Raw genomic sequence first — 25394 nt, forward strand, 5'->3', positions numbered from 1 at the left:
GGGAAGTTACAAAAGCATTGTGTTGTGTGTTTAATCTTGTTACAGGTGATGTGCAGTTAGCTGTTCAGTACCGACGGTGTCATCTTTGCCGTTTCCAGATTCGGTTTTCACTCTGAGCGCTGCTGCGGTGCTGGCAGTCGCGGGTACCGGCGTCTCCGAGCGAGTCTCTTCGGCCGGTTGACCCGGCGACTCGTGTACGCGCATGTGCTTAGTGAGGTGATCGGCACGCAGAAAGACTCGCGGGCACGAGCTGCAGCCAAAGCGCTTGGCACCGGTGTGCGTCTGCAGGTGGCGCTGGAGCTCATCCGATCGGGTGAAGCGCTTGCCACAGAACAGCCAGTTGCACACGAAGGGTCGGTCGCCGCTGTGCCAGCGCAGGTGTGCTTTCAGGTGTGACGTCTTGACGTAAGCTTTCCCGCAGCCGGGGATGTGGCAGTTGTGCAGGTGCTTGCGTTTGCCATCGCCGTTGGTTCCCAGAGACTCGGCGCTCAGGCAGTTGGGACAGCGGCAGGACGCCTGGCTGGGTGTGCGACCGCCAGACCGCCGCTGGGATTTGGGCCGAGGCGAAGCGCCGGCGGCATCCTGTTGCTCGTCTGAGCCGTAGGACGATGATGCGTGCGGGACCGGAAGCAGCTCCTGCGTCAACGGCTCCATCTTAAATCCCTCTGCGGGGTAGTGCATGGTAGAATGGGCGGAGCTTGAGGGAGGCAGGCAGCACATCTGAGGGTCGGGGGTGTAGGAGCCCACGGACCCCCCCTGGCCTGCTGTCCCCTGCAGATCCATCCAACCTCCAGTGGGCCCGGTGTGCACATCCCACCAGCTGGACACGCTGACCTCATCAGGTGGGGGTCCGGCGCGGAACCAGGGGTCATATGGGTGCGTCATAATGGTTTTGTCTCTTGTGTCTGCGAAGCTGAAGCTGACAGTATCACCACATGGTTGAGGCGGGGAATGTGATATCGCTGTCTGAACCTGTAACAACAAAATATCTTGGTTATAGTGAACAGATCACTCGCACACCTTCACAACATCCATCTGTAAACATTCTGACAGAACATTAATGTGTTGTGACGGATGAGACTGTTGTGAAAGAATGTTTGCTTGGATGTAACCCTGATTTTTTCTTGTAGCTTTTGATTCTTGCACGTCTATGACTGTCGGTGACTTTTGTAAATTGAGTATTTGTGTACTGTTTAAATGATGATATATAATCACAGCGATTGTGTTTTACGGGGTTTAGCTGCACTTCAGTGATGAAAGAATCTATGTTCAGTACATCAGAAAAGATTTGACAATACATCCACACACATTCACCGCCTACAGGAACTATACACTGATTTACTCTCTTACAACTCATGCACTACTCCTGTTTGTGTTGTACTCGTTTGTGTGTGTCTCTTGCAAGTCTCTAAACACACACTCATGCTACCAGACCACACACACACACACACGCAGTAAACATGTCCAAACTTGCTACACACGTCCGAAGTGCAAAGACACTTTGAAAAGAGAAAACTGTGGGTTTGAATTGAAGATACTGATGGAGGAGAATAACAAACTGAAAACACTAATGTTATTTTAGTCATGTGATAATCCATCAGCTGTTTTTATTAAACTCTTGTAACAACACAAAACATTGTGATGCAGAAGGTCAAATATCAATATCATATAAGAGCTAACTTAAGGTTTTATTTAAACACATCTTGATTATAGTTTGAGTAGAAACTGTGAGACATGTCTACTGAACCCAAGCTGCAGTTTCACTGGTGTGTGTGTATAGTGTCTGTTTGTAGTGTGTGTATAGTGTGCGTGTGTTTATGGGTTGCAGGAGAGCTGAGGACCGCAGCTGTAAATAGTTGTTGACAGCTGTTGTGTATGTGTGAAACAGGTTTAACAGTCTGCACATCACAGACAAACAAATGAAGCTTGATATCAACACAAACACATCTGAAGTGAGCTCTCATACACACAAGACTTTCATACCATTCAAATGATATTCACTGAAACAAACAAACTCGCACGCAAACCTGTTGACACATCTACTGTACAACAAAACATTCTTTAGATTCATAAGCCTTTCAAACATTACAACTCTTGATGAAGTCTATGAACACTAACATGCTGAATGTTAATAAACAGAAGCGAGAAAGAGGGTTTACCTGCTCAATGTCTCCTGATGCTGTGACAACACAACAGAAGTCAGCACCGGTTTATGACAGACAAAGCCACACCCCCCCCACACACACACTTCATTCATACACACTTTCATTGATGCACACACAGTGTCAGACAGTCCGAGCTGAGGCTTGTATGAGTCTCAACACGTCAGTCTGAGATTCAAACTACCTGAAAGACAGACAGGAAATCACCCCCCATCAAACACACACACACTGACATAGTTTCCCACCGCTGGAAACATCACACACACACACACACACACACACACACACACACACACACAAAGGCTTTGGTTGACTATCCCCGTGGGGACAGTCCATAGGCGTAATGTTTTTTATACTGTACAAACTGTATATTCTATCCCCTACCCCTAAACCTAAAGATCATAGAACACTTTTTGCATTTTTAGATCTTTAAAAAATATTGTTCTGTACAATTTATAAGCTTTTTTGCCCCTGGGGACCTCAATTTTGGTCCCCACGGTAACACGAGTCCCCATGTGTTGGCGTGTATTCAGGTTTAGGTCCCCACCGGGATATACAAACATGAACGCACACACACACGTCTGGTTTATTATCTCCGTGGGGACAGTCCATAGGCGTAATGTTTTTTATACTGTACAAACTGTATATTCTATCCCCTATCCCTAACCCTATCCCTAAACCTAAAGATCATAGAACACTTTTTGCATTTTTAGATTTTTTTTCAATATTGTTCTGTACAATTTATAAGCTTTTGTGCCCATGAGGACCTCAATTTTGGTCCCCACAGTGACACGAGTCCCCATGTGTTGGTGTGAAGTCAGGTTTAGGTCCCCACTAACATATAAAAACATGGACACACCCACACACACACACACACACACACACAACAGATGATCACACACACAACGGATGATCTCACACACACACACACACACACACACAACAGATGATCACACACACGCACGCACACGCACACGCACACGCACACACACACACACTACAGATGATCACAAACAGATGATTGTGTAGTGTACATGAAACTCTTCACAGATACAGTACATCATCATCATCCTCATATTACTGCACTTCATTTCTATCAGTCTATACTGTAGGAAAAAAACATTCACTTCTTCATCACTGTACTAACACAACATCAATGATATTAATAAGACGTCAATCTTGCTATCGTTTACTCGTGTGTTTCTGTCCAAAACTACGTCACTTCCTGGTCTGTTTAAAGAATGTTACCGAAACAAAATAGAAAGTAACGTGTAGATGTTCCCAACGAAACATGTTTTGCTTTAAAGCTTGTCATTGGCAAGCTTGTCAGAAATATTTCTTCATAAAATGCCCTTTTTACTTTTGATGTGCTCAAATCACAGCAGTGAAATATAAAATTCATCTCTTTGTGAATTTTAAAGTTATAAAAACAGGAGAAATGTAAAGCCACACAGTGTTTGTGTGATGAATGTGACAGAAGGACGTGAGGTTACTGTGGTTTGTAATGCACAGACAGGATTGTGGAAGGCTAATTGAATGTGCTGCAGGGAACTTCCTTCAGTTAAGATCATATTTACACACAGCAGCAGCTACTGAACAACACATTTCCACAAGTGTGTTTGCCTGTGGAAATCCAGGAAATCCTCCGCCCGACACACACACACACACACACACACACACACACACACACACGCACGCACGCACACACACACACACACACACACACACACACACACACATGCACACCCACACACACGCACACACACACACATGCACACACACATACACACACACACACACACACACACAGAGTGGAGCGCAGCCGTGTGTTTAGTGTTTAGAGAGCTGGTCTTTGATTGTCGAACACACCTGTATTTTTGGTTAGAGATTTCCGCACTGCTCACGCCCCTCTGCTTTGATTGTTGAAGAGCACTGGCGCCAACACACACACACACACGCACACATGCATACACACACAAACACGCACACACACACACGCACACACGCACACATGCATACACACACAAACACGCGCACACGCACACACACACACACGCACGCACACACACCTACACACACTTCAACTATAGTTGAGCAGCTTTCCTCCAGACTCACAGAGTAACGTGTGAATCACACACACAGATTTGTATGTTTTATGGGGACATTCCATGATTTTTGCTTATGTTAATTGTGTGCAAATATTTATTATGTGTGTGTGTGTATATTGTTAATATGGTAACATAAAGCTCTGCCTTTACAAAAGAGTGAGAACAACTGTGATTGTGTGTCTCAATGTGTGAATCATGTTTGAACAGCATAGCCACACTCTTCATCATCTAATCACATGTTTTATTTTGTTGTTTGACTTTTGTTCACAACTATCTTTTAGTCTGTTATATCATTGAAGCCACATGCTATGTCTTAAAACTGTGGTTCCCAAACATTTTTTGCCAGGTCCTCCTAGAAATAAACATGTTTTTGAGCCCCAGCGGATCCCCAACACCTACATTCAACCACTTAAAGACACTCTCATGAAACCTCCTTTACCTGCAAATGTCTTGGTTACGTATGTAACCTCAATTCCCTGATGTTGTGTTGAAACGACAGAATGGGGTTTGATAGTACTGCCTTCCCATAAGGGCAGTAAATCGCTTTCCCGCTCATTCTCATTCACAACTCCTTCCTGGTGGAACATTCTTCCTAATTCGGTCCGGTCAACCACATCTCTCACAACATTAAAAAAACTACTTAAAACCCACCTCTTCTGTGAATACTTGACAGACAGATGAAAAAAAAACACTAACCCTCTCGCTTTCTCTCAACAGGTAGTGGTCTAGCTTTTGGTAAAACTAGTAACTTTGTATTGGCACCTATTGCACTATTGCTCCTGTATGACATATCTCTTATTGCTCCTTATACTCTTTGTAAGTCGCTTTGGATAAAAGCGTCTGCTAAATGACTAAATGTAAATGTAAATGTATAGGAACCCCATTCTGTGGCAGCTGAAGGTTATCCGGTTCCTGTCTGCATCGCTGCCAGCGGTTTGTTTGTATCCCTGCACTTGCACTTTGTTTTAATATTAGTGTATTTTATTATTGTTACTTATCACTGTCTTTGCTAATGTCGGCACAAATGATGTTCGACTCCATCAATCGGAGATCACAAAAGATAATATTAAAGAAGTGTGTGAGCTCGCAAGCACGATGTCAGACACTGTAATATTCTCTGGCCCCCTCACTGCTTATCGTGGTGATGAGACTTATAGCAGATTATCATCACTAAATGGCTGGTTGTCTGAGTGGTGCCTGCAGAATGATATAGTTTTTATAAATAACTGGAAGAGTTTTGAGGGCAGACCTGACCTGTTGAAACGAGATGGTCTCCATCCCTCCTGTCGAGAAATATGGCACAAAGTCTTAATAATGCTAAAGCTTGAGTCACTGGGGCCCAGGTCAGGGAGCAGACAGAATGTCTTAACCAACTGTCTGCTTGCCGTCTCATATAATATGTAATAATCCCTTCTCCCAAACATCATAAAATAGAGACTGTGTCTGTCCCCCGGATTAGCAAACATAAAATAATGCGTAAACCTCTTGAAAGTAATTAAATAAACGTTAAACAAATGAAACATGAACAAATTACAGATAATCAACTGTTATGACTCGGATTGCTAAATATTAGATCTCTCTCTAATAAAGCACTTTTTGTTAACGATATGATAACAGATCATAAAATAGACATGCTCTGTTTGACAGAACATGGCTAAAACCAGATGATTATATTACTTTAATTGAATCTGTCCCCCAAGATTATTATAATAAACATGAGCCTCGTCTAAAAGGCAGAGGGGGAGGTGTCACAGCACTTTACAATAACTCTCTTAGCATTTCCCAGAAGTCGAACTCTAAATATAATTCTTTTGAAGTCATGGTACTTCATGTTTCAACACCTAATACTGAGGATAAACCATTTTTAAAATGTATTCTAGCTATTGTATATAGGCCTCCAGGGCACCACACAGATTTTATTAAAGAATTTGGTGGGTTCTTATCAGAACTAGTACTGGCCGCAGATAGACTCCTTGTCGTTGGTGACTTTAACATCCACGTAGATAACGTTACAGATGCCTTAGGAATGGCTTTCAAAGACACTCTTAACTCCATGGGCATTAGTCAACATGTGTCAGGACCCACTCACCTTCGTAATCATACTTTAGATTTAATACTGTCTTACGGTATAAATGTGGACGACGTTAAAATCCTTCAGCAGAGTGAAGACATTTCGGATCATTATCTGGTATTATGTTTGCTTCACTGGCCTACGGCTGCAAATAAAACTCATTGTTACAAATATGGTAGAACAATAACTTCAACTACCAAAGATGCGTTTCTCGATAATCTGCCCGAATTGTCTCAAATCATGAGAAATAACGTTGAAGATCTTGACATTACCACTGAAAATTTTAATTCCACCTTCTCGGTAACGCTAGACAAAGTTGCTCCACTACGTTTAAAGAAGATTAAAAATGGCAGCCCCACACCGTGGTATAATGAACACACTCAGGCTCTAAAGAAAGCGGCCCGAAAAATGGAGCGCAACTTTAAGAAAACTAAATTAGAGGTATTTCGTACAGCATGGAAGGATAGTATTCGAAAATACAGGAAAGCCCTAATAACTTCTAGATCCGCCTACTTTTCATCACTAATAGAAGAAAACCAGCACAACCCTAGGTTTTTATTTAACACGGTGGCTAAATTAACAAAAAATAAATCGTCAGTGACTTCTGATCCTGTATATCAGCATAGCAGTGATGAATTTATGAACTACTTCACATATAAAATCCAAGATATTAGAGAAAAAATTATAACAATGCAATCAGAAGTGAAACCCGCTGAACAAACTAACTACAGCGCCCTTAAGGAGAAAATGCAATTATTTTATACCGTAGATCAAGATGAGCTGTCTAAAATTATTAGATCATCTAAATCAACAACATGCATACTAGACCCTATACCTACAAATCTACTGAAAGAGATGCTCCCAGAAATTATAGATCCTCTTCTTGGTATTATTAACTCATCTCTGACATTAGGACATGTGCCTAAAGCATATAAGGTGGCTGTTATAAGGCCCCTTGTCAAAAAACCCCAACTCGACCCTAGAGAACTAAGGAACTACAGGCCTATATCGAATCTACCTTTCATATCTAAAGTTCTGGAAAAAGTAGTTTCAACTCAATTATGCTCCTTCCTCCAAAGGAATGACATCAATGAAGAATTCCAGTCTGGATTTAGAGCATGTCACAGTACAGAGACTGCTTTGATCAGAGTTACAAATGATCTGCTATTGGCGTCTGACCTCGGAGATCACAAAAGATAACATTAAAGAGGTGTGTGAGCTCGCAAGCACGATGTCAGACACTGTAATATTCTCTGGCCCCCTCACTGCTTATCGTGGTGATGAGATTTATAGCAGATTATCATCACTAAATGGCTGGTTGTCTGAGTGGTGCCTGCAGAATGATATAGTTTTTATAAATAACTGGAAGAGTTTTGAGGGCAGACCTGACCTGTTAAACGAGATGGTCTCCATCCCTCCTGGGCTGGGGCTTCCAGAAATATGGCAAAAAGTCTTAATGCTAATGCTAAAACTTGACTCGCTGGGGCCCAGGTCAGGGAGCAGACAGATGGCTTAACCAACTGTCTGCTTGCCGTCTCACGTCGCAGAATACACAAAATGTACAACATGTAGTAATCCTTCTCCCAAACATCAAAAATAGAGACTGTGTCTGTCCCCCGGATTGCAAACATAAAATAATGCGTAAACCTCTGAAAGTAATTTAATAAACGTTAAACAAATTAAACATGAAAAAATACAGATAATCAACTGTTACGACTCGATTGCTAAATATTAGATCTCTCTCTAATAAAGCACTTTTTGTTAACGATATGATAACAGATCATAAAATAGACATGCTCTGTTTGACAGAAACATGGCTAAAACCAGATGATTATATTCTTTAAATGAATCTGTCCCCCAAGATTATTATTATAAACAGAGCCTCGTCTAAAAGGCAGAGGGGGAGGTGTCGCAGCACTTTACAATAACTCTTTAGCATTTCCCAGAAGTCAACTCTAAATATAATTCTTTTGAAGTCATGGTCTTCATGTTTCAACACCTAATACTAAGATAAAACTTTTTTAAATTATTCTAGCTATTGTATATAGGCCTCCAGGGCACCACACAGATTTTATTAAAGAATTTGGTGGGTTCTTATCAGAACTAGTACTGGCCGCAGATAGATCCTTGTCGTTGGTGACTTTAACATCCAGTAGATAACGTTACAGATGCCTTAGGAATGGCTTTCAAAGACACTCTTAACTCCATGGGCGTTAGTCAACATGTGTCAGGACCCACTCACCTTCGTAATCATACTTTAGATTTAATACTGTTTTACGGTATAAATGTGGACGACGTTAAAATCCTTCAGCAGAGTGAAGACATTTCGATCATTATCTGGTATTATGTTTGCTTCACTGGCCTACGGCTGCAAANTAAAACTCATTGTTACAAATATGGTAGAACAATAACTTCAACTACCAAAGATGCGTTTCTCGATAATCTGCCCGAATTGTCTCAAATCATGAGAAATAACGTTGAAGATCTTGACATTACCACTGAAAATTTTAATTCCACCTTCTCGGTAACGCTAGACAAAGTTGCTCCACTACGTTTAAAGAAGATTAAAAATGGCAGCCCCACACCGTGGTATAATGAACACACTCAGGCTCTAAAGAAAGCGGCCCGAAAAATGGAGCGCAACTTTAAGAAAACTAAATTAGAGGTATTTCGTACAGCATGGAAGGATAGTATTCGAAAATACAGGAAAGCCCTAATAACTTCTAGATCCGCCTACTTTTCATCACTAATAGAAGAAAACCAGCACAACCCTAGGTTTTTATTTAACACGGTGGCTAAATTAACAAAAAATAAATCGTCAGTGACTTCTGATCCTGTATATCAGCATAGCAGTGATGAATTTATGAACTACTTCACATATAAAATCCAAGATATTAGAGAAAAAATTATAACAATGCAATCAGAAGTGAAACCCGCTGAACTGGAATCCCCTGGTTGGGCCTGGGTTCTCCTGAGGGTTTTTTTCTCGATTTGTGTTTTGGGTTCCTCGCCACCGTTTGCATACTGGTTTGCACCATTTGCCTGGCGAGGGGGGCTGCTTTAGAATTTTAAAGTTTTACTTAATTAATATTGCATATAGGAATTTATAGTCTGTTTAATATTTGACCTGTGCTTCTTTCTCCTTTATCTTAAATGTGTGCTCTCACTGTGCGTGTGTGTCTGTGTGTGTCCGTGCATGTCTGTGTGTGTGTGTGTGTGTGTGTGTGCGTGTGCGTGTGTGCTTGTCTGTGTGTGTGCGTTGAATAAAGTGTAAAGTTGAGACAACCCAAGGAGGGAGAGTCACTACATGTGGAGTACTAGCTCAGGTATAGGGGTTCACCTCGTGAGGGAAACTGACCTATACTGGGCTTGGAATACGAGCCGCTCCACCCAGCTCGTAAGCTCGAAAGTGCTTAGTGATGGATGGAATGCTTATACTTCATCCAATGGAGGAAGTAGGTAAGCTGGAACAGCGCACTGATTCACCTGATGAAGGGGAGAAGGCACTTCGCAGGCGTACGGTCTTACCTGGTGTGCAAGACGTGGGCAGACACCGGCTCTACACAAAGTTTGTAGAACCTCGCGAATGTATTGGGCGTAGCCCAACCTGCAGCTCTGCAGATGTCTGCCAGTCAGGCACCCTGAGCCAGTGCCCATGAGGAGGCTACACCCCAGGTGGAGTGAGCTCTCACTGCCAGTGGGCACGGGAGATCTTGGGATCGGTACGCCAAGGTGATCCAGTGCGCCAATCTTTGTTTGGAGACAGCTCTCCCCTTCTGCTGTCCTCCAAAACAGACAAAGAGCGGCTCAGAGCTTCTGAAGCTCTGCATGTGGTCTAAGTAGACGCGCAGGGCGCATACTGGGCACAACACAGAAGGGGTTGGGTCTTCCTTCCCAGGGGGGAGCGCCTGCAAGTTCACCACCTGGTCACTGAAGGGAGTGGTGGAAACTTTGGGCACGTAGCCAGGCCGGGGTCTCAGCACCACGTGGGTGTCACACAGCCCTAACTCTAGGCACTCGTTGGACACAGAGAGTGCATGCAGATCCCCTACCTTCTTGATGGAAGCGAGCGCCACTAGGAGAACCGTCTTAATCGTGAGATGAGGTAGAGGGGCTTTCCCTAGGGGCTCAAACGGGGCCCTTCCTAGGCCCACAAGGACCACATTAATGTCCCAAGAGGGTACGGAGCACGGTAGGGGAGGATAGCACGACATTGATCACACAATTCTGTGGGTCTTCCCTACAGGACGAGAAGAGGAACCACTTGTAGGTGTACAGTCGCCTTGTGGCTGGGGCTCTTGCCTGAGTGATCTACTCATGACTGCTGGAGGCAGGTCACTCAGGATCTCCTAGTCCCGTCCAGGAGCCAGACGTGGAGGTTCCAGAGGTCTGGTCTCGGGTACCAGACCGCGCCCTTCTCCTGAGAAAGAAGATCCTTCATCAGGGGAATCGGCCAGAGGGGAGTTGTCGTCAGAAGCGTCAGCTCTGAGAACCAAGTTTGGTTGGGCCAATAGGGTGCAACCAACAGAACTTGATGCTCTTCTTCCCTGATCTTGCACAGGACCTGTGCAAGGAGGCTCACTGGGGGGAAGGCGTACTTCCGCTTGTCCTGCGACCAGCTCTACAAAGGCCTCCGTGCCGAGGGGGACCTCGGTCAGGGAGTACCAAAGCGGACAATGGGAGGTGTTCAGGGAGGCAAACAGGTCCACCTGTGCCTGCCCGAACTGCTCCCAAATGAGCTGGACGGCACAGGGATGGAGTCGCCACTCTCCACGGAGCGTGACCTGCCGAGAGAGCGCGTCGGCTGTCTGGTTGAGGTCGCCTGGGATATGAGTGGCCCGCAGGGATTCCACCAGCTGCTGACTCCAGAGGAGGAGGCGTCGGGCGAGTTGCGACATCTGCCGTGAGCGAATGCCACCATAGTGGTTGACTTATGTCACAGCAGCCATGCTGTCCATGCGGAGCAGCACATGCTTGCCCTGAATGAGAGGAAGGAACCTCTTCAAAGCAAGCCAAGCAGCCAGCAACTCCAGGCAATTGATATGCCACTGCAGGCGGGGTCCCGTCCAGCGCCCCGACACTGCATGCCCATTGCACACAGCACCCCAGCCGAGCATGGAGGTGTCTGTCATCACCGCGATGCGCTTCGAGGCCTGCTCGATTGGGACTTCAGCCCGGAGAAAGGACATGTCTGTCCAAGGGGCTAGGGTGCGACGGCAGTGAGACGTTAAGGGAATATGCCTCGTGCCGGTTTGCCACGCTCTCCAAGGAACTCTACTCTGAAGCCAATGCTGAAGCGGTCTCATATGCATCAACCCGAGCGACATGACTGCCGTAGAGGACACCATATGCCCCAAGAGCCTCTGAAGTAGTTTCAGTGGGACCGCCGAGTGCTGCCTGACGAGGGTCATGGTAACAGAGTCCAGTTCCATACGGAGATAAGAGGTGCTCTGCGCAGGGGAGACCTAAGAAACCGAAGAAACAGTATGTGCAGTCGGAGAATCAAGACATGAAAGTACGCGTCATTCAGGTCGATAGCCACGAACACAGGACGCGCTTCTGCATCAACATTCTGAGCCTGTTAAGGGTCTTGTTCAGAGTGCGCAGGTCCAGGATGGGGCGCAGCCCCTCACCTTTCTTGGGGACGATGAAGACATCTCGGCCAGAGGGACGGGCTCGATCGCTCCCTTCACCAGAAGGGTGGTGACCTCGACCCGAAGCACGGGAGAATTCTTGAACTTCCCGAAACTTGGGTGGGTGCCTGGCGTACTCGAACGAGTAGCCGAGACGGATCGTACTTACTAGCCACCGCGATGGGCTGCGGAGCTGTGACCAGGACCCAGACACCGCGACAGAGGAACCAGCGGGAACATCTGCAACATGATCTGCAGCAACCTGCCTTAAGTCCTCGCTGCACGACGCACCGTTGAGTGGAGAGTGCTGAGGGCTGCGGGATTGGCATGACGCAATGTCGAGTTGAGGCTGCTGCATGCTGGAACACCCAGGCAGAAAGGAAGCTCTTTTAGAGACAGAGTGGGCGCCAGTCCCTGAAAAGGCTGCCACTTCCCGGCTTGAAGTGGGAAGTGGCAAGACCGTCCCAGTGTGGCTCGACAGCGGTGGTATGGCAGGAGCCGCACCCGATATCGTGGTTCTCGCTAGGCTGTTCCCGTCAGGGCCGCTTCTTCTTGGTCGATTGTCGACGGGGAGTCGATGCTCTCCTACTACTACTGCCTACTGCCTACTGTCTACTGCCGCCCATCGAAGACAGGTTAGGTGCGCGTAACGGAGCCTGGACGGTCCGCGGCATTGCTGCGACGGGCTAACATCCATGGGAACCCCCATATCACAATCGCCGTGGAATGGGAAGCAGACAATGTTGTGGCTGTGTCCAAAATGAACACACATGTCTCGCAGTGCGGACATGCCGTATCCACAAACGGTACTTCAGCATGCTGGTGACCCAGACATGTGATGCAGGTATAGTGCCTGTCAGACTCAAGTACGAGGTGGTCACATTCAAGATTACAGTGGCGAAACATGCCTGGCGACAAGTGCACGCTGTGAGAAATTTAGTTCTTTTAGGAAATTTGCTCTTATAGACACCTTTGGCTCGCTACCAAAACGCCCAGGGGAAATTGCACACACCAAGACGAATCCGCTGCTCTGTGTCATAGAATCTAGTAGATAATCAGGATGTCATCCAAATCAGGACCCAGCAGACAGAGGGATCAGTGTGGGGTGGTTGATGACACTGGGTTCCCCTCCAGGTTCGAGGCCGTCTGATTCCCCTCCAGGCTTGAGGCCGCCAGTGTCCTGTCCCGCCACAGATCCCTGCCAGCATCCCTGCTAGTTGCTGCCCAGCTGCCAGAGAGTGCTGCCCAGCCATCGGAGAATGCTGCCCAGCTGCCAGAGAGCGCTGCCCAGCCACCGACATCCTGTCCTATCGACGCCCAGCCCTGCTTAGCCGGTTGCCCAGCCGGCATCCAGTCCGTGTGTCAGCCGGCAATCCAGTCCGTGTGTCAGCCGGCAATCCAGTCCGTGTGTCAGCCGGCAATCCAGTCCGTGTCAGCCGGCAATCCAGTCCGTGTCAGCCGGCAATCCAGTCCGTGTTTGGACTACCCCCTTGGACCCTTGTGTTCCCCTCCCTTGGACTCTTGTGCTACCCTCCTATTTTTTATGGTTATCGTTTTATCATGTTGCCCGGTTTTTGTTAATGTCACAGTCTGTCTTGTCTTGTTTGTGCCTTGAGGAGCGTCAGGTTGCCGCTCCTTAAGGAGGTCAACATATAAAGTGCAATGGCTTTTGTGCCTGTAATTCGCACTACACGGAGAGTCCAACACCAATGCGGATAAAACATTTCAAAATTGTTTTATCTACATCGTCATTAAAATAAGCTTCTTAAAGAGGTTGCTCATTGATTAACTTAACACAATGTAATGCAAACTTGATATTAGCTATTGTATGCACACTGGTGGTTCAGTAAAACACACACACCGTGTATTAAGAGGCTACAAGAAGACTGTAACTTTAAAGGCCAAATTTATTACACAGCTTATTACTACTAGGCTATTGTGAATCCCAGTGGCCTTGTTCATAGTCTGTACAATGTACCAAAGTGACAGATGTAGATTATATAACTTTGAAATGTTTTATCCGCATTGATCTCGGGCTCTGCGTGTAGTGCGAATTACAGGGACAAAAGCCATTGCCAAGTTAAAATGTCGAGTCAACCAATCTGCAGTGCCGTTTACGTTGATGCCACTGCTAGAGCGGTTCTCGCTCTCAAGTCAAGAGCCGGTTGCAACAGCTTTCGATTCAGCAGTACACGAACCGAAGAGCCGCTTCTTTCAGACAGGTCCGAGTCCGACTGAGTGAGAACCGATGAGCTAGTGAGCATGCGTGATTCACCGTGAGGCTACAGAACAGTGTGGACAACTGATGCTGTGGTAATGTTACGAGCGCAAGTGAACCGAGGACTTAAAATATATGGAGCAATCTGGCAAAGCATAAGTTTATTTAATAACACATAAATCGTATTGAATTATGCATGGATCATATAGTTTCTGTAAAATGCTGATGAAGATTAATTATTCACTTTTAATCTTTAAGACTTAAAATGTCATAGTTTGCTGCACTTCACTGTGTCTATTTGGGTGCTTTAGTTGCAAAACGTATATGTAAGAAACGTGTCAGATCATGACGTGATGTGTTAACTGACAGAAGTTATGATTACTGGTTTTGGTTTATATTTGAATTTGCCAAGTGTATTTTCATTCCAGCCGGTCGGGACTTGACGCGTTTCGTCAGGGCGAGTGACGTCATTACGTCAGGGCGTAAGAGAATCGGTGAACCGGTCTTTTGAACAGGTTCATTGCAACGAACTGTGCGAAAGAACCGGTTCGCAGAAAGAACCAGTTCGCAGAAAAGAGCCGGACTTCCCATCACTAGTTTGCATTCATCTCACGTCATCAAGAACGTGCATGACACATGATAGTAAACAGAACACGTGACAATTTATTGTGTTTTTTAATGACTTGATGCTATTATGCACAGCGCAGAGTAAACAACACTAGGTTTTACTGTATGTTCACTTACAGAGCTTTCTGCTGCTTGCAAACAGACTATTTATCAGGACTATTTTTAAATCTGGAAACATCGTATAACATTCATTTGCCGCTCTGAATCTACTCGCAATGCGCAAAACAATGCAGGCTCACTCCTGCTCAAATCCAAGGTAAACTACAAACGCTATAATTTCTGACACGTGTTTTAATGAATACATTGTAATCGGCTAAAGTGCATACGCAGGGTTTGGTACCCTGGTGCGCACCTGAGGTTGCGTGACAGCTTTTACATTAACGGCTTTTCATGCAAACCGTGCTCTTTTCCGAACTAAACTGCAAACGTGAAAGGCACCTGAAAGCCACTTAAGGGGGACCTCACCCAAAGAGCAGCCTAGAGGCCCCTGACCACCTTAATCCGCTCCTGTCTGGGCGTGCCAAGACACGCCCATAGCAACCAAACACATTAGCCTAGCAACCGTTTAGCCAGATGTATATCTCTGCATCAGAACATCGTAGAGACATAGGGGTTGGTTAGATTCATTCGTGGCTTAAAGTGTTATCACCCTAGTGACTGCCCAGTGCCGCGGTTTGCCACAAAGAATCACTCACATTTTTTTCAGAAAATGTACCTATCTAGTTATTATTATTATTAATGCTGAGAATCAGAGCTGACAATAACCAAGCCTTGTTGCGCCCCCCAGTTTGGGAACCACCGTCTTAAATTGAAGTCATCTGATATAAACATTGTTCATCTACAGTCTAGATAAGTGCTGGGTTATTTTTAACACATGTTCGAGTCAAAAAGGGACGAAACCAACCTCTGGGGTATAAGATAACCTGTGCTGGTTCAACACATGATATGGCTAGGCTACATTTAGTCATTTAGTAGATGATTTTATCCAAAGCGATTTACAAATGAGGTAAACAATGGAAGCAATTGGAACAACAAAAGGACAACAAAAAGCATAAGTGCAATAAAACTGGTCTCATATAGCACTGTAAAAAATGCCTGTGATATTATCAGTGAAATTCTGTAGTTTTAACAGAAAAACCTGTTGTCAGAAAACATCCGTAAAAATATGGAAAACACTGTAAAATTCTCTGGGAAATTAAGAGTGAAATTCCATAGTTTTTACAAGGAGTTTTTTCAACTCCACAAACACTATTACCACCTTCACTTACAGACACTACTGTCACTTTATTTCTGTTGTAGGTCTACAAAAGTTCTTATTGAGAATTAACACAAGTTTACATGTTGATGGTTTACATGTTGATGAGTGTTTGCTTTAGTTTAGTTTAGTTAACCAGTGCGTAGTGATTGATTGGTCGAATACTGCAAGCGTTTCACGGAAATGTAATGCCTCTTACCATATTCGGAACATCATGTTCCCACGCATTTGTACTGACAGGTGATATAATGTCATCGGTACTTCCTTATATCAATTCGAGCCCGAATCTGATACGGAAAATGAAGATGATCAAGCCGATACATCAACTTTGCCAGCACAACTTGAGCAGGATGTAAATGATTGGTAAGGTTTTATTAAAAAATATGATGTTAAATAGTTAAAAACTATAGCTAAGTGTTTTACCTTTTATATACGACGTTATAAAGACTATAAACAAACAACCATATACATCATACAGAGTTTGTGTGAGATAGTAACAAGCTCGCATTACAGCAGGGAATGGTATAAATAACGCGAGCGCTTTGGCCCTTCTTGATCAACCAGAGTTACGCCACGTCTCATCACGACTCAACAAAGACAATAAACCCAAAATAAATACTAAATATAAAAAGACATTATAAACACAACATTTGTTGCCTCTAGTGGGAACATTATTACTGTTTATTAGGACTTATGTTGTCTTTTTTCACGTTGCGCGCGTGTCTGCATTTGCAGATCACAAACACAAGACAAACTCAACTCGCGTTAGTCCGTAACAAAGTCTTTTACAATAAAAATATACTTACAGGTTGCGAATCTGAAGCGCCAGCAAAGTTGTAATGGTTGTAATGGCCCCACTTTTCCCACATGTTCCATGGAATACATCAGGGAGAAAAACAAGCAACCAACGTTATGGTCATCTGCAACAGATGGTTGATGGACAGTTCCTAATTACATTTTTGAATACCAGCACCTTCAGTATCTCATAAGACTCTTAAGAAATGTACTCTCATGTTTTAAGTATGTGAAGTTTAGAGGGGGTAGCCTCTGTTATTTAACCTGTTTTATTGCTATTGTTTATATTTGTAAGTTTCAATTATTTGTTTTGCTATTGAAAAACTTGACTTGGTTGCTTGGTACTTGAGTCATTCTTTTTTTGTGTGTTGCTGCTCTTAAATAAAAAAAGTTGTTTATGTCCTTTCTAAAACATTTGCTTATCATTTTATTAATATTTTTATTATTATAGATATTTTATGTTAAGCAGACATGTGTAGCCCAAAGGACAATATTGTGCAATAAAGATTAAGTTAAAAAACAGCTATGTACTGTCTTTAATTCTTACAGCAATATACCGTAAAATAATTTCACAGCATGAATAATGTAAAATTACAGTAAATTACTGGCGTCTCTGCTGCCACTATTTAACTGTTAAATATGGGAAAAACAGCAATGCACTGTATTTCGTGTTTACAGCAATGTACCGTAAAATAATTTCACAGCATGAATAACATAAAATTACAGTAAATTACTGGCATCTCTGCTGCCAGCATTTTACCATTATTTTACATAACAATTTTACAGTGTAGTTTTTATAACTATGCGTTGAAACAGAAACGGGTGGAAAAAAAGCTAAGCAAAATTGTTTTCAAGTCATTTTTTATTGGGAGTGTCAGTGCCTGTTTTAGAGTTTAGGCACTGATTTAAAGTGATTTTATCATCCTCATTCATGTTACTGTATGAAATTAAATTATAATCTTAAGGTCTTTAACAACACATTGTGCACATGAAAAATGGACTAGCAGACAACAAGAATAAACCTGTTCATCTCAACAATGGTGACAAATAAAAAAACTCTTAAGATAAATGCACCATCAAATAACAAAACTCATCCATGACTCTCAGCATGCATTGCGGCAGTAAGCTTTTCATTTGTTGGTCACCACTGTTGAGATTCATACACTGAGTTTTGATGTCTGAGTCAAAAATCAAATGCAGACCTTTAAACTGTTCAAAAATTCTTTATATGGATTGTTGCAGGAAATGTGGGTCTCCAATGTAAGCTCATTCAGACTGTTATAGCAAAAACCCAATAAGAAACTATACAACATTACAAAAAAATGTCTGAAAACCAGACAAAAGAATCTTTCTTTTAATATTATTTGCTATAAAAACTATGTTTTAGAAAATAATAGCAGCCAAAAGGAAAATGCTGTTTGGCAAATGAAGGATGAAAGAGCCCAACTAAAGGAAACACTGATCACAATAATGGTGACTTTAAACAACAATAAAACATCAAGTCATGGATGTTTATGCTGCAGTCCCTGTGAAGCAGAAGTGGTGATCGTCTTTAGTATTCTCACATATTTCTAAGATGAATAGTGGGTGTGGCTCATGTTTTCCGCTGTGAATTGATTGGACAAATAAAATTGTAAAATCGATTTTTTTTACAGTGTACCACAGTATACAGAGCTAAGTTTAACTGGTTAACTTCACCCAGCTGTTGGGTTCATATAAGGACATCGTGGGACAAGTTCAACATGGCAGAGGGGGACTTGGTTTGGCATCAACCACACCCAGATGGCGAAAAGCAACACCAAAGGAACAGCGTCACCTGGTAGTGAAGGAGGTTCGGCGTCAAGAGGAAGTAAGTAGATGTGCCAGAGCACAGGAAGGCATTTAACGGCGCAACATCACTTGAGTGAGCTGTGGAGTAAACAAACAGGCTAAGTTTTATCATAAGAGCTACGTATGATGTACTGCCCTCACCAAAAAATCTGCATGTTTGGTGTGGACAGGATCCAGCCTGCCACCTATGTGCAGCTCCAGCAAACCTTAAACATATTCTTGTGAGATGCACGAAGAGCTTGACACAAGGGAGATACACATGGCGCCACAATCAAGTACTAAAGTGCTTGGCTGCAGCAGTAGAGACCAAGAGAGTGGCAGCAAATGCCGTCCCCCCAAATGTCTAGGCTAACTCGCTAAAAGGCAACCCTTCATTCGGGAGGGGCAGAAACCACAGGCCAAGTCCTTAACCCCAGATTCAGGTCTGCTGAGTATAGCCAGGGATTGGGAAATGCGAGTTGATTTAAACCACAGACTTACTTTCCCCTTGGAAATCGCAGTGACCAACCTGCGGCCGGACATGGTTCTGTGGTCCAGCTCCAGTAGGACAGTCCTCATAGTTGAGTTGACTGTACCTTGGGAAGAGGCCATTAACTAAGCATTTGAAAGAAAGAATCTCCGGTATGCCAACTTGGCAGCAGAGGTTGAAGATCGGGGATGGACAGCGAAAGTGTTCCCGGTGGAAGTGGGCTGCAGGGGCTTTGTTTCCAATTCCACTACAAGGCTACCTAAGAAAGTGGGGATCAGAGGACAGGCCCAACGGACGGTAGTCAAAGAGCTTGCCACTGTTTCTGAGAGAAGCAGCCACTTGCTGTGGTTGAAACGAAAGGACACAATATGGGCTGCCAAATGACCACGTAATAAAATGGTGTTGTGTGTTGTAATGTTACGCCACATGGAACCGGCGACACTGAGCAAGCATTACCGGTGCCAGTGGGGCTAGAACAGCCTTAGCTAACGGGTTGGCGCGTATGGTTGCGTTGAGGTATGATGCCACCGAGCTACCATCAAAGCAAGTTCTGTTGAGGCTGCAGCCACTAATCTGGATGAGCTAATATGAAGTGAGGTCCAGAGGACAGGTCCATTTGAGGATAATCAAGAACTGGCCAGTGGTGCAGAAAGAAGAAGCCAATATCTGTGGTTTAGGGTCATCATATTTCATGATCCTAAATAGGGCCTATTTTAAAGCTGTATTGTACAAAACTGGATTGTGTGATAATATTAGCATTTCCTCCAACTGAAAAGGTCAAGCCGGGGCATATTAGTCTTCTATTGGTCACACGTCATCACATTCACAGGCCAGAGTTCACCAGACTTGAATGTGAAATCTTTTGACATAAGCTTGCGTTTCCAGTCTGCTGCATTTGAATGTAAGTCAACAGAAATTTTAATGTGACTGCCCCGGATACAAACACATGAAAGTTAACTATGAAAAGTAACATTTTTAACATTCACCTAATCATTACAACACTTCTACAGCATTTAAGTAAATTCTCTTGTCTAGTAAATTATTCATGAGTAGAAAGTCATCACCCTTATACTTAAAACAGGGTAAATCTTGAATCTTTTGCATTACATGTCATGGTCAGTAAAGCATCATTTACAAACAGTTGAAATACATTACCCTACATTACACTGACATGTTTAGGCAGGCTTTTATGTAATTCTGATGTCTGTTTGTTGCATAGACTGCACTGGCCTTTACGGTTTACTGTTTGTTGTTTTACTGGCTTTGCAATTTGTCTTTAAAAGGTCCTTAGAAACAGTTGTTTCTAAATTGTGGTGTTATAGAATGATTTGTGCATCAATAGCTGGTGTATTATGTTGACAGCCTGGTGTTGTAGGCAGAAGAAGAAGTCCGGGGCCACTTTTTAGTCTCAGACCGCCCCTGGCTTGGACCTTATTTGCTCTCGCTCGCTCGCCTCCAACTTCAACCTTTACTTGTATTGTTTATTTGTGTAAATTGTTCCTGTTCTTCCACTAGGAGGCACTTTAAATACACTTGATGTATTTTATATCATGGGTCACTTTGGCATGGATTAAAGTTCTCTGTCGCTACGACGGATTTCCGTTAATTGCAGCGAGTCTACGACGGATTTCCGTCAATTGCAGAGTTCCAGCCTGTCCTTAATGTCTTAAATTCACTTTTCATAATGTTGTTAACCCTTTGACGCTTACGATCACACCGGTGTGATTAGAACATTAAGCGCTTTGGCTGGCACTGACCCAGAGACAGACTCAATCCTGCTTTCAACCACATGATGTTTCATTTAGCCTTCAGACATACACACGTGCCTACAAGCACAAAATACATTTAGAGATTGCATAATACACACTGATGTCTATGGAAGCGGCAATAACAATCTACTCAAATGTAATTTGATGGATGTGTTTTATTCAGATCAGACACAGTATCTGCAATTTAAGCAATTGTTAAGATCACATTCACCAGGCACTTACGTTTGTGTTTTTAAGAGAAGTGGATGAATTCACGTGATGTAAATCCAACAGATCTCAGACGGCACTCACTTAATCCTTGGTGTTTCGAGTCAGATCCGTGGGCGTGGCTTGTTGGTTTTGACTAAATCTTTGGTGTTTCAAGTCTTACGAAACCTTTACCCTAACTCACACCCTAACCCTATCCTTTCTCTAACCATCTAAACTACCTATGGTTGTTACAATTGACGAAAAAACACGTTTGGGTGATCACGTCTGACTCGAAACACCAAGGATTTAGTGAGTGCCAATCTTCAGACCACGGCAGAAAAAAACATGGTGGCGCCCGTTTATAGCTCAACTAACGCGATCATTATAAAAGTGTTTAAACAACAAAACACATTCACATGCACATATTTGACAATCGTAATGTCAGATATTTCATGACATAGTTAACAGTTTGTGAAAATTTTTTGAGTAAAATGTAAAAATGATGTAAAAGCAATGCATCAGTCATACAGCTGCTGTGGGTCTGCAGTGTGTCACATGATACGCAGAGCCGCGTCGCCATGGAAATGTTAAAGTGATGGGCTACCTTCTTAAGGGTCGCCTTGGGAAAGCTAGTCAAACACTGAAACTAGTCACTGTAGCTAGTCAAACACTGAAACTAGTCATGTAGCTAGTCAAACACTGAAACTAGTCATGTAGCTAGTCAAACACTGAAACGGGTGTCAGGTGTAGCCAAGCTTCAGGAATATGGTTTCACAGCCAAAAGGCAGAAAAAGTGAAAAGCACTCTGGAGACAAATACAAACAAAATTTTTGGTCTTTCGTGGTGCTTTTATTTTGTTCTTTTTTCTGTTAATTATTAAGAGTTTCAGAAATCATTGTTTGGTCTTATAAGATAAATACAAAAATGCACTGAAAAGTTATAGATGGTTGATTATTTGTCTAGGTAAGTATAATTTTTTCATAGATTAAAATAGCTTTTGAAATACGCAAACTGGCAATACAATGTAAAGTGGTTCAAAACATGGTTTTAAAACGCTATTGGTTAAAGCAATATGACTTGGCCTGAAAAAAAATCAGTTGTATAAAAAGGTTCAATTCAATGAATGATTTAAAGAACTTGATTTAAAAAAAAAGAGAAATAGGCATCAAAGAATGCTCATCCTGATTGGTTGTTTTGTGTGCATTCAAAGTGCTAACGAACTCACAAATAAAACCAAGAGTTTGTAGACTTTTTGTTTTCTAAAAAATGTCCCAAAGTGTACACAACTAAAACAAAGAACATCACTTAATCTAAACAAGTAACAGAATATGTGAATAACTCAATTTCTGGTTTGGTCACTCTGGAATTCTGTTAGTCATTCTCTGTTAAATGACTGAAGGTTAACAGAAGAATATAAAACATGTTAGAAATAGGATTGATTTTATCTACAGAGAGTCTGGCGCTCTCTGCTGGAAAAGTTAATAAATTCCATGCCCCGTCTCACAAACGAACGCATTTATACTCGAGGCTACAGACTGATAGATCTGGGTAGAAACATACATTTGTTTCTAATATTATTTTATTTTATTATTCTATTTAATTTATTACATTATTACATTTATTTTTATTTCTATTATATATACGTATATATATATATATATATATATATATATATATATATATATACACCAACCCTTTACTAAGTTTTAAGCATTTATTACATTTCATTTATCAAATATACTGTATTCATTGTTTTATTTTATCATTTTACTATTCACTTTTATTCTTATTATTTGTTACATTTTGTCCTTATTTTTAATATTGTTTAATCTTATGTTTGGTGCTGTATTGTCTTTTATGCTGATATGATACTCCAATGATCTCCATCTCAAGGTTCATAATAACGTCATGATTTTGATACCGTAATCTTGCATGGTTAATCATACCTATTGAATCTGTTCCTAGTCAGACGAAGTTGAACAGAGCGAGACTGAGCATTGAAGCACAGCTGAGATTATTCAATAAATCATCTTTCATTTTATTCAACCTCACTTCGTCTCCTGCCTGCTGTTCTTTCCTTTATCTCTTGTCCCTATAACTCATGGTTGATTTGAAGTATTAAGTCACAAAGTAGTTGATATTTTCAGATTGAAACTGAACTCTAATTTTGGATCTAGAAGATCTGCAAACCATGTCCATAGTTGTATCAGACTGTATCCACAGAAGACACAGAATTCATCACATTATTATTTTAATGCACTATAAACAAACGTAAGTTGGTTCAGAAATTCACTGTTCTTAATCTTACCCTATGGGGCGAGATTGTATAAAATTATGACGAAAAATAAGAAGAATGTTTTCTGTGCTCTCTGAAAATCTCTGCATACTTTTCAGCCAGTAGAACAAACCACAACAGGAATAGTTCAAGAAAATTCCTAAAAATGAAACATTTATTTCATTAAAGTTTCATCAATGCATTATCTTGATTTTGTGTATTGTATTTTATAAAGCTGCTTTGCAACAATGAACATCGAGAGAAGTGCTACTTACATTTGAGGTTCATAGCTTTCTAAAATCCCAAGGAAAAAATGAAGTGATAGGCATGTGGTTACTGCAGAAATGTGAGTCAGTAAGCCGGTAGAACGGGTCCGGACGAAGCCCTGCTGGGTCAGAAGCACAGAGCGGTGACTCACGGCACACAAGCACACTGTCATCCTATTCAAACCAGCCCAACAAATAAAAACCTGCACAATAATTATCATTACAATCGTTCATGTGGTTTAGGGTGAGGGTCAACGAATGCTGAGCACATTTACATGATTTAAAGGATGATTATGTACTTTCAATAAAAGAAAATAGTGATGAAACGATTGTAATGAGAATGGGAAGTGGGGACCTGACAAGAGCTGAGATGATAGAGCTGGATAAAGAAGGACGCGGTCTCTTGACATGTCTTCACCACAAAACTTCAAATGCTATTAGATTATTAATGATAATCTTAAACTATAATTTATTTTATTATTAAGTTTATTTATTTTATTTAGCCTTGTTGTGCAAGTTCTCTGGAGCTTGTGCAGAGGCAGCAGCTTTTGCCAGAGGGGAACTGGAATCCCCTGGTTGGGCCTGGGTTCTCCTGAGGTTTTTTTTCTCGATTAGAGTTTTGGGTTCCTCGCCACCGTTTGCATACTGTTTTTGCACTATCTGCCTGACCGGGGGGGCTGCTTTAGAATCTTAAAGTTTTACTTAATTAATATTGCATATAGGAATTTATTATCTGTTATATTTGACCTGTGCTTCTCTCTCCTTTATCCTAAATGTGTGCTCTCACTGAGCGTGTGTGTGTGTGCGTACTTGTCTGTGTACGTACGTGTGTGTGTGTGTGTTGTGTGTGTGTGCGTGCGCATCCGTGTGTGTGTGTGTCTCTGTGTCTGTGTGTGTTGGTGCGTGTGCGTGTTGTGTGTGTGGAGTGTTTTGTGTGTGGGTGTGTCTGTCTTCTGTGTTTTCAACCTTTTCTTGTTTTTGCAGGTACAACTTTGATTGTTTTGCTTGTAGTCGATGTGTCTCATGTACAGCTGCTTTGTAACAATGAAAATTGTAAAAGCGCTATATAAATAAAGTTGAGTTGAGTTGAGTTGATGAAGGTTTTTGTGTGACGCAGCACTTGTGACATAAACGTGCATGGAGCTCAAACTGAGAAACATTTGAGTCATCTGCGTGACGGACGGGACGAGCGCTTCTAATCTTATTCTGCTGTCTCCTCGGGCACATTTCTGGAGGCTTAAAACAATTCAGTGACGTTAAAAAATTGTCCAGATTGCTAAGCGGGCGATGCCTTCATACACCATATAACAACATGGCCATTGTGTTGAACACCTGAACACATCTACAGCCAAACTGAAATACTTCCCATACTCAGTATAAAGTGTATCTATTCATTTGATTGTTTCAAAGCAGCTTGTTCAAAAAAAAGTGTCAGGAAATGATGAAGATCATCCGTAACCTCCAGCTCATAACACACGTTCATATGCAGAAACATGAAATGCCTTTCTTAATATATTTCTAATGCAGTATAATTGTTTTATGAAGAAATATAAAGATGCGAGTCCATCAGTCACACAGAACATTTCTTGATTTATTTTTATACAATTTTTGAATTTACATCAAATTTTTTGGCGTCGACAGCCTTGTGGTTAGTGCGCTGACACATAGCACATATGCTCTCACGGCGAGCAGGTTTGATTCCAGTTCTCTGAGATCTCTGTCTCCTC

General features: G+C 42.5%; 1 protein-coding gene across 4 annotated transcripts; it reads right to left on the bottom strand.

Moving 5' to 3' along the window:
• Positions 1 to 13: 13 nt before the first annotated feature.
• On the bottom strand, positions 14 to 23694 carry sp6 (Sp6 transcription factor). Of its 4 annotated transcripts, XM_057330699.1 has the most exons (3): positions 21160 to 21626; positions 16881 to 16994; positions 14 to 972 (listed from the first exon to the last, which is right to left on the bottom strand). In XM_057330699.1, the coding sequence occupies exons 2-3, from the start codon at positions 16941 to 16943 to the stop codon at positions 40 to 42; spliced, it is 996 nt and encodes a 331-aa protein (XP_057186682.1). In that variant the 5' UTR covers positions 16944 to 16994; positions 21160 to 21626; the 3' UTR covers positions 14 to 39. The 4 variants fall into 4 exon arrangements, with proteins under 4 accessions (XP_057186682.1, XP_057186684.1, XP_057186685.1 ...); XM_057330701.1 differs by lacking the exons at positions 16881 to 16994; positions 21160 to 21626 and adding an exon at positions 23677 to 23694; XM_057330702.1 differs by lacking the exon at positions 16881 to 16994 and having other exon boundaries at positions 21160 to 21623.
• Between the last annotated feature and the right edge of the window lie 1700 nt (positions 23695 to 25394).

This window comes from Triplophysa rosa, linkage group LG4, assembly GCF_024868665.1.
Source record: "Triplophysa rosa linkage group LG4, Trosa_1v2, whole genome shotgun sequence".
NCBI classification, from domain to species: Eukaryota; Metazoa; Chordata; class Actinopteri; order Cypriniformes; family Nemacheilidae; genus Triplophysa; species Triplophysa rosa.